The sequence below is a fragment of the Danio rerio genome, chromosome 20, assembly GCF_052040795.2.
Source record: "Danio rerio strain M-AB ecotype USA chromosome 20, GRCz13ab, whole genome shotgun sequence".
Taxonomy (NCBI): Eukaryota; Metazoa; Chordata; class Actinopteri; order Cypriniformes; family Danionidae; genus Danio; species Danio rerio.
The window spans coordinates 42,917,734-42,930,558 of NC_141040.1; the positions used below are offsets into that span (position 1 = coordinate 42,917,734).

Consider the following 12,825-nt stretch of genomic DNA (forward strand, 5'->3'; position numbering starts at 1 on the left):
TTTTACTGTATGTATTATTATATTTATTCAAATTCAAATATTTATTCAGGATTTGGTATTTTAGTACTTCTATTTTGGCCAAAGCAACGATTTTAGTTTTAAGTAGTTTGTTTAATATTTGTGTTTTATTAATATATTGTATTATTATTATTTTTGTTATTATTATTATTATTATTACTATATTTCTTTCGAGTAACAAATAATTGTTTTCAATTATATAGCAATATTGCTTATTTTTGTTTAACTTTTACTGTATGCATTATTATATTTATTCAAATACACATTTATTTGGCATTTAGTATTTTATTACTTCTGTTTGCGCCGAATTAACAATTGTAGTTTTAAGTAGTTTGTTTCATATTTGTATTTTATTCATATATTTTATTATTATTATTATTATTATTATTATATTTCAATTAACAAAATTATTTTAAATGATTTACCTTAAATTATATAACAATATTGCTATTTTTTAATGGAATGTTTTATTTTTATTTAAACACAAATATTTATTCAGCTTTTAGTATTTTAGTACTTTAGTTTGGGTCAAAGCAACAACTAGTTTTAATTAGTTTGTTTAACATTTGTATTTTATTATTACAATATATTTATTATATTATTATTACTCTATTTCTTTCAATTAACATAATTGTTTTAAATTGTTTAACAATATTGCTTAATTATTTTACTGTATGCATTATTATATTTATTCAAATACAAATATTTATTTAACGATTAGTATTTTAGTACTTCTGTTTGGGTCATATATGTTTTACGTTTAATATTTGTATTTTATAAATATATTGTATTATTATTATTATTATTATTATATTTCAGTTAACACAATTATTTTAAATGATTTAACTTAAATTATATAACAATATTGCTTAATGGGTCACACTTTACAATAAGGTTCATTAGTTAATGTTAATTAATGCATTTACTAACATGAACAAACAATGAACAATACATCTACTACTGTATTTGTTCATGTTAGTTAACGTTAGTTAATGAAGATACAGTAGTTCATTTTTAGTTCATGTTAACTCATGGTGCATTAACTAATGTTAACAAGCATGGACTCGGATGTTATTAATGCATTAGTAAATGTTCAAATATGATTAATAAATGCTGTACATGTGTTGTTCATGATTAGTTCATGTTAGTAAATGCATTAACTAATGAACCTTATTGTAAAGTGTTACCGCTTAATTATTAAAAAAAATACTGTGTACATTAATATATTTATTAAAATAAATATCTATATTAAATATTTATTAAAAAAACAAATATTTATTCAGCATTTTCTATTTTAGCACTTTTTGGGCCAAAGCAATGATTGTAGTTTTAATTAGTTTAATATTTGTATTTTATTAATAGATTGTATTTATTGTTATTATTAGATTATTAACAAATAATTGTTTAAAAATATTTAACTTAAATTATATGACAATATTGCTTATGATTTGGTTTTATGATATGACATAATATTTTATAAATATATTATTTAGTTTTTTTATTTTTATAATTGGCATTCTAAAAAGAAACCATTTAAAATATAATAATTTTAATGCCCTTTTATATGACCATATATAAAGTGTTTGTCAACAATTAGAAAAAATATGTTCCCAGAGGTTTCTGTTTTTTAAAGGGATAAGCCATCATTTACTCAATCCACTTGTTCAAGCCCTGTTACAGTTTCTTCTGTTGAACACAAAAGACAAAAATTCCATGGAAATCAAGATTCAGAATTCTTTAGAAAATCTGGTTTTGTTTTCAAACAACTTGACTGTGATTTAATGGAGGAAAAATGTCTAGTAATAAAGACAGTGTTTATGTATTTATTCTGTATAGTTATGTTAACATAAAAATAACAATGTAGATTACATTTTTTAAAGACTTAAGATTATATAACTAAAATAATTTTCATATTTAAAAAAATGCCTTATTTAAAGACTTAATATGAATAGTATCAAAGTTTAAGAGACTTCAGACTAAACATAAAAAGAATAAATGTCTGACGTGATGACACACACACACACACACATACACACACCAGTCATTTTAAATGGCACTATGTATGTTTTTCAACTATTAAATAATGCTTCTAAAATGATTTCAGGGGTAGAATAACTTTTTTAGCTTTATGAATTCTTGCTATGGCCTGAAATCTTGCATGCACATCTTGAATCTAAATTTAGCACGTCTCAATGTGGAATGGCTGTTTAACTTCTGGACATCTCCATCTGTTTTGCATGTTTCGGGTTGTACCTAATGGCACATAAATCTGTGCTTGGACTATAAACCTGTCTTATCATGGTGTGATTTTTCTCCTCAGCTCCATTACCTGCGTCTGCCCAAGGACATCAGTGAGGACTATGTCATCCTGATGGACAGCACCGTTTCCACAGGAGCCGCCGCTCTTATGGCTGTCAGAGTCTTACTGGTAAGTCATTGCTGCTGACACAATTCTGGATAAAAAAAGACAATCATTAATCGTTTGTTTATTCATAATTTTTTTTGGAATTGTTGTTTAAAATGGAGATCATGATTAATATAAACTTAAAGGGATAGTTCACTCAAATTAAAATTCACTCACTATTTACTCACCCTCAAGTGGTTTAGGCATCTATGAACTATTTTATTCTGTTAAACACTAAAGAAGATTAAAACCTGTAACTCTTGACTTCCATAGTATTTTTTTTTCTTACTATGGAAGTCGATGGTTACAGGCTTTCGGCTTCAAAATATCTTCTTTAGTGTTCTTTTTGTTTTGTTTTTTTTTACTTTTATTTATAGAAGTTTTTTGTAAAAACATAACACCAAGTAATGTATATATGTTAAGAAACTTATCTCTGTGTTATTACCTTATACTAACTAGAACATGCTCTAAAACACTAGCAAACAATACAGCAATTATACAGCACCATCAAAAAACCAAAAAGAAATTTCAGCCAGACTGAGGGAATAAGAAACAAAATAAAATGACATGTAAAAAGGAAGTGGAGAAAAAAAAATTGATTACCAGAAAAAATTATTACAGAAACATTATTAACTTTTACATCTAAGGAAGGGGCCCCATGTTTTTTTCATACAACTTTTATACAAATCTAGAGAAGCATAACGTTTCCAACTTGAGGGCAGAAACCATTTCAGCTAACCATTTAAAAAATTTGGAGGTGTCGTGGATTTCCACTCCATCAGAATCACTCTCTTGGCCAACACAATACCAAACTTAAGGGAGAGTTGTTGAGGTTTAGGCCAAGTTAGAGCCTGGTCTGGCCATCCAATTAATGCTATTTCAGTATCGATTTTTAAGTCCATTTCAAAAGCCTAGTAGTAAAGTCCGAAGATACTTTTCCAAAATTCAGATACTTCTGGACAGGAACAAATATATGACCATAGGTGCCCACTGCGCCTTTGCATTTATCACACAGAGGAGAGATAGAAGGATACAGCTTATTAAGTTTGGCTTTTGTATAGTGCAATCTATGCATCACTTTAAATTGTATGAGCTGTAGTCTTGCATTTATAGAGCAAGAATGAATACGACACTTTCCCTCCTCCCAGGTAGAGGATGAAATGTCAATTCCTAATTCCCATCTTCTTTAGTGTTCAACAGAAAGAAGAAACTTCTGAAGGGTTGAAACAAGGAAAGGCTGAGTAAATGATGACTATTTGGGGGTGAACTATTAATTGAACAAAAAACAAAACAGAGATAAAGGTCATATACCAAGCAGTTTAGACAGGTTTATGTGCTAAAATATTTTAAGTATTATAATATATGATTTGATTAAATTAACATTTTATTAGTTGTTAGCAATTTATTCTTCATCTTCAAAAACAACGTGTTAGTCACACTTTCCATAAGCTTCCATTAGTGTTTATTACAGGAATTAATATTATATAGTAATAAGAGTATGAACTGTTTGTGTAGCATTAATGAATCCTGGTTCAATATTTATTAAAACTCAAAATTGTTTGTTAACATTAGATAATACACTGTGGTTAACATGAACTGACATTATTTTCTTTACAGGTGCTGTATGTAAGTTTTTGACTCTTTTTAAAGCATAAAAATACCATAAAAGGTTTGCAGATATTTAAGAAACATGCCAAGTCAACATTCTTGTTTATCTGAAAAACAATGGTGGGGTCCGTTCTTCGTACGTGGATTACTCAGTTAGCTGGATTTGGATATTGACGATTTGACACGATCCAGGATCGTTTCGTTCTTCAAAGCTGATCCGAGAGTTGTTGTCATAGCAACAGTTCTGCTAGCTTAAACCTAATAGGGAGCAGGTTCAGTTTATATAAACAGGATTAGATCGGCTCAGTTCAAGCAAAGATAATAGAGAAGGTATGTACCGAATTCTGATATTTTCTTACAATAGTAGTTATATACACTTGGGAAAATAGTAACAATTTTAAATATATATATATATATATATATATATATATATATATATATATATATATAAAGTTGTAGTTATTAATAAAATAAATAAAGTTATACATATTAATAAAACTTATGCAATCTGCACTCTCGAAATGAAAGTACAAAGACTGCCACCTGCTGGTGCAGAGAAAACATATGAACTTTTTAGATCGCTTTAGTACAATTTGTGTATAATAGAAATGCACAATGTGTGACTTTTTAAAAAAATTAATTATACATTAATGCAGTCATAAACATGTTTTGACAGTTAATATGCCAGTGATTATGCTTAACAAAAGTTGCAGACGCCTTTACCAATATCAAAATGCTTTTGAAAACATCTAGTTATTCCATACAGCGATTAAAAAAAAACGACTATTATAATAAAGAAAATCTTTTCTAAATGTAGAACTAAATACACTGATATGCATTGAAATACATGATGAATACTCTTGTCTTGACACATGACAGAGTAAAGCCTGCAGCTCACAACAAATGTGGAAGGTTATTGCGTATCATATTTAACAAGCCGTTTACTGCTAATTTGATGTAATTTTGCTCACATGGAAAATTGAACATTAATCAGATGATGTCATCACGCTGCTGTGCTGTCAGCCAATCTTTGCACTGCTGATCATGATTTCGAGGATCGATAGATCTGTCCTTCACAACACACGAAGCGATCTCAGATCAGTTCATCTAGACATTCTAATCTGATTTGCGAACTTGTTTGAAGAACCAAATTAGCGAGAGATCAGTTATCAAGATTAAAAGATCCAGGATCTGCCAAATCATCTTAGATCATTTAAGCGAGGTACGAAGAACGGAACCCTGAAGTCAGATATTCTGCTTTAAAAATGTGTTTTCTGTGTAGGAACGCTGTCTTTATTTTGGTCATTTTAATCTGCAAAATGCCAGTTTAGCCAATCATGATTCAGCACCCCGATCGTGACAGAAATGTAACCTCAGGTGGACAGTAGCAGACTCTGAAATGAGACGCAGATTCGGAGGTCCACATGAGGTTATCAATTAGCAAATTATATAAATCCAGGAGTGCAATACCTAGTTCAACCACTGGGTCTCAAACTTACATACAGCACCTTTAACATTACCAAAGACAAATAAATACATGTTACATCTTCATGTTAATAAATACCGTAACTAATTACACTTTTTTCAGTAGGTCCTTTCCTCACCTACTGGCATAACAATGTAATTGCTACAAGATTCATTTGAAGGATCTAGATCAGGGGTGTCAAAACTTGGTCCTGGAGGGACTCCGTCCTACAGATTTTAGCTCCAACTTGCTTCAACACACCTGCAAGGATGTTTCTAGAATGCCTAGTAAGAGCTTGATTAGCTAGCCCAGGTGTGTCTGCTTGGGATTGGAACTAAACTTTGCAGGACACCGGCCCTCCAGGACAAAGTCTGAACATCCCTGAGATAGATAGATAGATAGACAGACAGACAGACAGACAGACAGACAGACAGACAGACAGACAGACAGACAGACAGACAGATAGATAGATAGATAGATAGATAGATAGATAGATAGATAGATAGATAGATAGATAGATAGATAGATAGATAGATAGATAGATAGATAGATAGATATGAATCTATTGAATTCCAATATAACATTTTAATTTAGTAAATGTCTTTTCAATTTGGGCCTCTGTCATGTATAATAATAATAATTATTATTATTTTACCAATATATGTAGATGTTTCTATTGTTTTACCAACTAATTTGTTCCAGGATCACGATGTCCAGGAGGACAAAATCTTCCTGCTGTCTCTGCTCATGGCGGAGATGGGGGTTCATTCAGTGGCCTACGCTTTTCCCAAAGTGCGCATCATCACCACCGCCGTCGACAAGAAGGTCAACGATGAGTTTCACATCATTCCAGGAATAGGTAAGAAGAGCTCTATCATCACCCACAAACAAAACATTACGCATTCAGCACCTCGTAATCAACATCCACTGTGTTGCAGGTAATTTTGGGGACCGTTACTTTGGGACCGATGCTCCTTCAGACTGCTATGAAAGCGATGAGGGAATGGACTACTGAGGTTATACGTGAGCGACTGTATCCGCATGCAATGGAGAAGGGAACTTTTAAGCACTTAATCTCTTGATTGCTCTATTTAAACATAAGCCTTAGCCGCCTCTTGCTGCTGGTTTGATTTGCTACACACATTCAATGCAGGCCAAAACATCAACAGATCCTGATTTTGAATATTATTTGACCATTAGTGACGCTACAATTTGAACATTTTTCATTTGAAATGGGAAATGAGCGGACTTATTTCACTAGTTTCTTTATTGGTGTGCTTGAAATGGTGAAACTGTTTTATAGTATGACTATACAGTTTTATACTGTGCAAATCACGGTATATAAATAATTGCTTGTGAATGTGAGATGACTTCATGTCATCTTGTATGGCGTACATGTGCATTTGAAGTGTGTTTTTGAGCAAATTATCCGAAATGAGGAAACATTTACCTCAAGTTTCATCTGCCTTTATTAAAGCATTGCTAATAATTTGCATACATGTTACAATATAGAATCTTTGTAAAATTTGAAGATATTGTTACTTTACTGCATTACTGTAGCTCTGATTGTGAACAATATTGTTTTCTTTTTCTAATTCATTCATGTCTTGAAGGCTGAAGCGGATGTTAAATGTCTTTTCTATTATTATTATTTTTTGTTGTATATAAAAAATGTGGGAAATTAATGAAAAAATTAGTCCAAAGGATTATTATTTGCTTATCATTTAGCACTACAGTGCCACAGAGAGAACCCAAACTAGGTTTAAAATTTGAATTGCAACCATTTTCTGTTAAATACTTGAATTTTAAAGAGTGTATAGTGTTTATTTATTTTTTTTCACTGCTTTACTTGTCATGACTGATTAAGTGGCATTGATCAGCTATGAGAAAATTTGAGAAATAATTATAAGAAACCTAAGGTCTTAAATCAAAAGAGAGATTGAATCAGCCATTGCTTTCGATAGTGACAGTAATCATATGCATAAAACAATCTGTGATACACTTAAGTTTACATGATCAAACAATAGAAGTTGATCACAGCTTCCACCTAGAGAGGAGTGTTGCACGTTATTTAATAGAAAATTGATTTGTCTGTTTGGTCCCACTTGTCAAAATGTAACTCGGATATGTACAATTTTTGTCTCAGGACCCTTAGTGTAATATGTCTTATTGTAGTTTGTGCTTTTCTATTTTAACTGACTTGTTTTTGTTTTGTGTACAGTCATTTTATAGTTTGGTTATGGCTGATTTTAAATAAGGCACAGTCAAATCTCAGTTAAGGATTCAGATTTCACGACCTTTTGCCATTTAAAATACCTTTCTTCTCTGTATATCTATCGAAAAATGTGTAGTAAATGGTGTGTGTGTCTGTGTGTGTGTGTGTGTGTGTGTGTGTGTGTGTGTGTGTGTGATTCTCATGGTTTATCCGTTTACAAGCTTCAAACTGACCTCCAGAGCTGCAAGCCATTCCACTTACAGTATGAACATTTTGTGTCTCTATTGAAAGCGCAATAAAATATCTTGTGCCTAACTAAAACTGTTGCTTTTTCTCTTCAATAATGTCTAAGATTTGAATATTTAAACTTATACTTTACACTGTATGTCTTTTATAGTGATTTTATAGTTGATTTATAGTTTGACAGTAATTTTATAGTTTGGTTATGTGGTATTTTAAATAAAGCACAGTCAGATTTCATTACATTTTGCAAGAGGAAAAAAAGATGTTTCTTTATTTAGCTCTCGAAAAATGTGTACAATAAATAGTTTTGTATGAGTGATTCTCATGGTTTATCCGTTCAAAAGCTTCAAACTGACCTCCAGAGCTGCAAGCCATTCCACTTATGAACATTTTGTGTCTATTAAAAGCTTAATAAACTATCTTGTGCCTAACTATAACTACATTTACTTTTCTCTTTAATAACTGGTCAACGATATGATTATTGAAAGTTATACTTTAAACCAGAGATGCCCAAACTAGAGCCCGCAGGCCAAAGTGGGCCTATACAGTCTGAGAAGAGACTGATGGGATGGTTCGGGGCGATACTTGAGATCGTAATTTCTAATATAACAGCGTTTGTTTAATCGCTGAGCTAAACTAAAATGTTTCAATTAAATGTTATAAATGATTGATTTTAAAAATGTAAATACTGCCGCTTTACAGGTAGGGATAGAAGACATCAGCGAGACATCAAATCAAGGCAGAAACATGTAGAGCTTGATTCGTGCATTCGGTATTGAACTCCATTCTATTAAAAATGGGATTGTTTTTGTTTTTTAATGTTATAAATTCATTATAATTTTGGTTAAAATGTACATTAGTTAATATAAAGCAGTGTTTTTAAGTTATTTTAAAATGTGATTGCTTACCCATGGTATATTTACCTTGGGCCCACAGCTTTTTGGCCCTAACGTTACATGAGAAAAAGTTTGGGCATCCCTACTTTAAACACTGGTTTTGTGTGGTGTTCCCTGTATTTTTCAAAATAAAATTCAGTTACTCGATGCTAGTCGACATAAGTTAATCGATTAGACATATTCTTTGTGATGCTTAAAAATAATTATTTAAAAAAATAATTTAAATCATTTTTATTATATTAACTATTTTTAATAATATCAACTAACTTCTTGTCTGGGGTTTCCGCTAACGATAATGACTTTTATTTTGAAATAGTAAGCGTTGTCTTGCTTCACACAACGCAGTCGAGCATCACCTTATGTTGACTTGTGTAAAATGAGTTGAATCGGGTCAACATGGACTAGGCTGAATGAGTTCAGTGTTTAAAGTCACATTTTATGAAGTTCTCTCTTTTCTTTTTTTCTTTTGACTGCTGTGTTTGAAAACAGGAGTCAACCTGCTATAATTTCAGCAACTTCAACATTTCTTTAATACATTGTTTACATCTCTTTACGTGAAAAGGTAAGAATACATTTCTTTTAACTTCTTTAGTAAGTCGAACTTGGGTCACGAGATGAAACTAACTGTGCGCGAGTTGTACATTAAAGCAGCGTTAATGCTTAATTATAGTGTGCACTCTGGAGAAGACAAGAAGTTGTATTTACCGTTAATATGGAAAAATGAATATATGCAATGAATGACACGTTGTTGGTGTTGAATTTGAATATAGTAGGAAACCGAATTACTCTTATCCAGTTCTTTAAAATAAAATATTTGTTTTATTTTTAAGATTTAATATGTATGGTGCGGCGGCCACGCGCACTGCACGCGCCTTTGATCAGCGTGAGCGCGCTATTAAATGACTTTGAGGAGCACTAACTTTCACGGAGAATATTGAATTAAGCCAAATAATTAACGTTATAGCATTTATACAAGAGATTAAAAATGACTTACTTACAATTCCAGGATTCACTTAAGAAAGCACTCAAAACATCTTTCTGTTAAACAATGAATGTTAAAAAAGAGAATATTAATTACACTTTTCTATGCTGTGATTGTAACTGTTTATTAACCTTGTAACTTCATCGCTTTATTTCATTTCATCTACTTTGTATTGCTCTGTTTTTAGTTGTTTTGCACTAATTAAATAGGAAATCCTATCTATGTAAACTGCACATAAAACGTAATAGATGTTATTTGGGAGGAAAATAGTTTAATATTGTTTTTATGCATTATTTTATTTCATAATATTTACAGTGCTATATTTATTTAGTTTTTCACTCATTTATTTATTTTGTAGTAAATTATACTGTTTATCAAGTTTGTATTTTTGTTAATTTAACAGAAAAAACACATTCACACATTTATATTTATTGTTTAAGAAGTATTTTAAAATTAATATGTGATAATTTGTAGTTATTTTATTAATTCATTCATTAATGTATTTAACATGATGTGTGACACTTCAGATCACATTTTCTGCCTCAGTGTTTGGCAAAACTACACAAATTAATTTTCTCCACTTTAATGTAACGTTCAACATGACAAGTATACAGTTGAAGTCAGAATTATTAGCCCCCCTGTTTATTTTTTTCCCCCAATTTCTGTTAAATGAAGAGAAGATTTTTTCAACACATTGCTAAGCATAATAGTTTTAATAACTAATTTCTAATAACTGATTTATTTTGTCTTTGCCATGATGACAGTAAATAATATTTGACTAGATATTTTTCACGACACTTCTATACAGCTTAAATTGACATTTAAAGGCTTAACTAGGTTAACTAGGCAGGATTGGGTAATTTGGCTAGTTATTGTATAATAATGTTTGTTCTGTAGACTATCGAAAAAATATATAGCTTAAAGGAGCTAATATTTTTTACCTTAAAATGTTTTTAAAAAATGTAAAACTTCTTTCATTCTAGCCGAAATAAAACAAATAAGACTTTCTCCAGAAGAAAAAATATGATCAGACATAATGTGAAAATATCCTTGCTCTGTTAAACATCATTTGGCAAATATTTAGAAAAGAAAAAAAAATGATGGGGGGCTAATAATTGTTGATTGCAACTGTAAAATGTACATCATCATGCTCAATCTCTTATTTATGTGCCTAAATGGTTTTAACCTGGGAGAAATCATCAGCCATTGAAAAACGATACCAAAAGCATGTTATTAATGTAATAAAATTGTTATAAACTCTGTAAAAATGTCACAAAAAACATTTACAATCTACAAAAATGTTAAATGCATATATAACTTCAGAAAACATGTTCCCCGCTAGAGAACTATAGAGGACGAAACCTGCAAAAACAATAAATAAAAACTGCAAATATATAAATAAATGAGTAAACATATTTATATTTGTTCATATTTATTTATTTATTGTTTTATTTGTGCAGGAATTTCTGGATTTATTCACTAATTTATTTATATATTTGCATATTTATTTATTTATTGTTTTATTTATGCAGGAATTTCTGGATTTATTCACTCATTTATTTATATATTTGCATATTTATTTATTGTTTTATTTATGCAGGAATTTATGGGTTTATTCACTCATTTATTTATATATTTGCATATTTATTTATTGTTTTATTTATGCAGGAATTTATGGGTTTATTCACTCATTTATTTATATATTTGCATATTTATTTATTACTTTTGCAGGTTTTGTCCTCCAAAGAGAACAAGCCCACTGATAAAATAACATACATTATAATGCATATTTTGGAATGGATATTGGATTTATGTATATATTTTTTCTCTAATAACCGTTTGTCATAATGTGGCATCAATATTATTCTAGCAAACTGCACACTAAAACTATCACTTCTGATCTTTGTCTATTTCTGCAGCAGTTTTCATTGCAGTAATTTGAGCTGTTCACTGTTTTCTTTTTTTAGACTTTGTCTCATGGCGGGTCTTTGGAGATCTTATCAGGCTCTGATGGCCAAACACCCATGGAAGGTACAGATTATAACTGCTGGTAAGTGCTTTTTCCCACCCATGTAGTTGATGTTTCCAGTTCTCTTCAGGTCAACTCTATCTCAGACGCTACTGACTAAATGTTTACCTTTCCTGTTTACACTATCACTTCTACACAGCACGGTTATTTTTGAGCCTGAATAATTAATCAGCCACATAAACAACAAAAACCTCCCTAAGCAGCAGTTTGTTTAGTTGTTTGCTTGAACTTTGTCACTGTGGGTTTTACATAGATTAAGGGGGGAAGGTCTATTTCAGGATGTTGGTTTGCTTGTAATTTTAACTCGTAATGAATCAGGAATTCATTATATTTTCATCTAAAATGTTATTATGAAAATAATATTCCTACCTCAAATAAAAAATTGCATTCATTCATTAATTCATTGCTGTAATTACACCCTTTTGCCAGAAGATGGCAGCACAAAGCAGCTTTAAGTCCAATGTTTTACAGAGTTGTCCTACTGAAGTCTTTGGATAAGTCTAGGCCTGTCACAATAATCAATATATCAACTTATTGTGCAATACTTGGAGATGACCGCAATCATTTTTGCCGTTTCAATATATAATTACAAGTTCACGAATAACATTTAAGCCATTTTACAATGATGTTTACATTTTACCTCACAGGTTTATAATTGGACATTTACCTAATAGGACATTTAATATTATATACTGTATATAATAGGACATTTAACTTTTTAACATCAAATTATAAAATCTAAATAGCCTTAAAAGTGCTAAATATTTAAGTGTCCATGGCTATTTGCATTATTATGATGTTATATGATCATTATATAATTAGTGGTGTAAAATGATCTCAAAATGACAATAATAACGCTTATCGCAATAATTTTTGTAACAATATATCACACAAAAAAGATTCCCTATCCTAAGAGATGCTGACTATGGTTCTCAATCAGCTCTTCAAGTTTTGTATCCGTAGGT

General features: G+C 30.5%; 2 protein-coding genes across 6 annotated transcripts in view; both read left to right on the forward strand.

The window, feature by feature from the left end:
- si:ch211-243j20.2 overlaps nucleotides 1–8,031 on the forward strand; it is a 52,714-nt gene extending 44,683 nt beyond the window's left edge. For all 3 annotated transcript variants that reach the window (XR_015518718.1, XM_087298543.1, XM_087298542.1), the window contains 3 exons: nucleotides 2,339–2,446; nucleotides 6,198–6,354; nucleotides 6,434–8,031. Coding sequence is in view for 2 of the 3 variants with exons in the window: in XM_087298543.1 (XP_087154669.1) it covers nucleotides 2,339–2,446; nucleotides 6,198–6,354; nucleotides 6,434–6,510 (342 nt within the window). In the remaining variant the exon portion in view is untranslated. The remainder of the gene's footprint in view (nucleotides 1–2,338; nucleotides 2,447–6,197; nucleotides 6,355–6,433) is intronic.
- A 1,163-nt stretch (nucleotides 8,032–9,194) lies between these two features.
- mpv17 (mitochondrial inner membrane protein MPV17) overlaps nucleotides 9,195–12,825 on the forward strand; it is a 50,730-nt gene continuing 47,099 nt past the window's right edge. For 2 of the 3 annotated variants that reach the window (XR_015517516.1, XR_015517515.1), the window contains exons 1-2: nucleotides 9,211–9,411; nucleotides 11,799–11,881. Coding sequence is in view for 1 of the 3 variants with exons in the window: in NM_201165.2 (NP_957459.2) it covers nucleotides 11,809–11,881 (73 nt within the window). In the remaining 2 variants the exon portion in view is untranslated. 3 annotated transcript variants of the gene reach the window in all.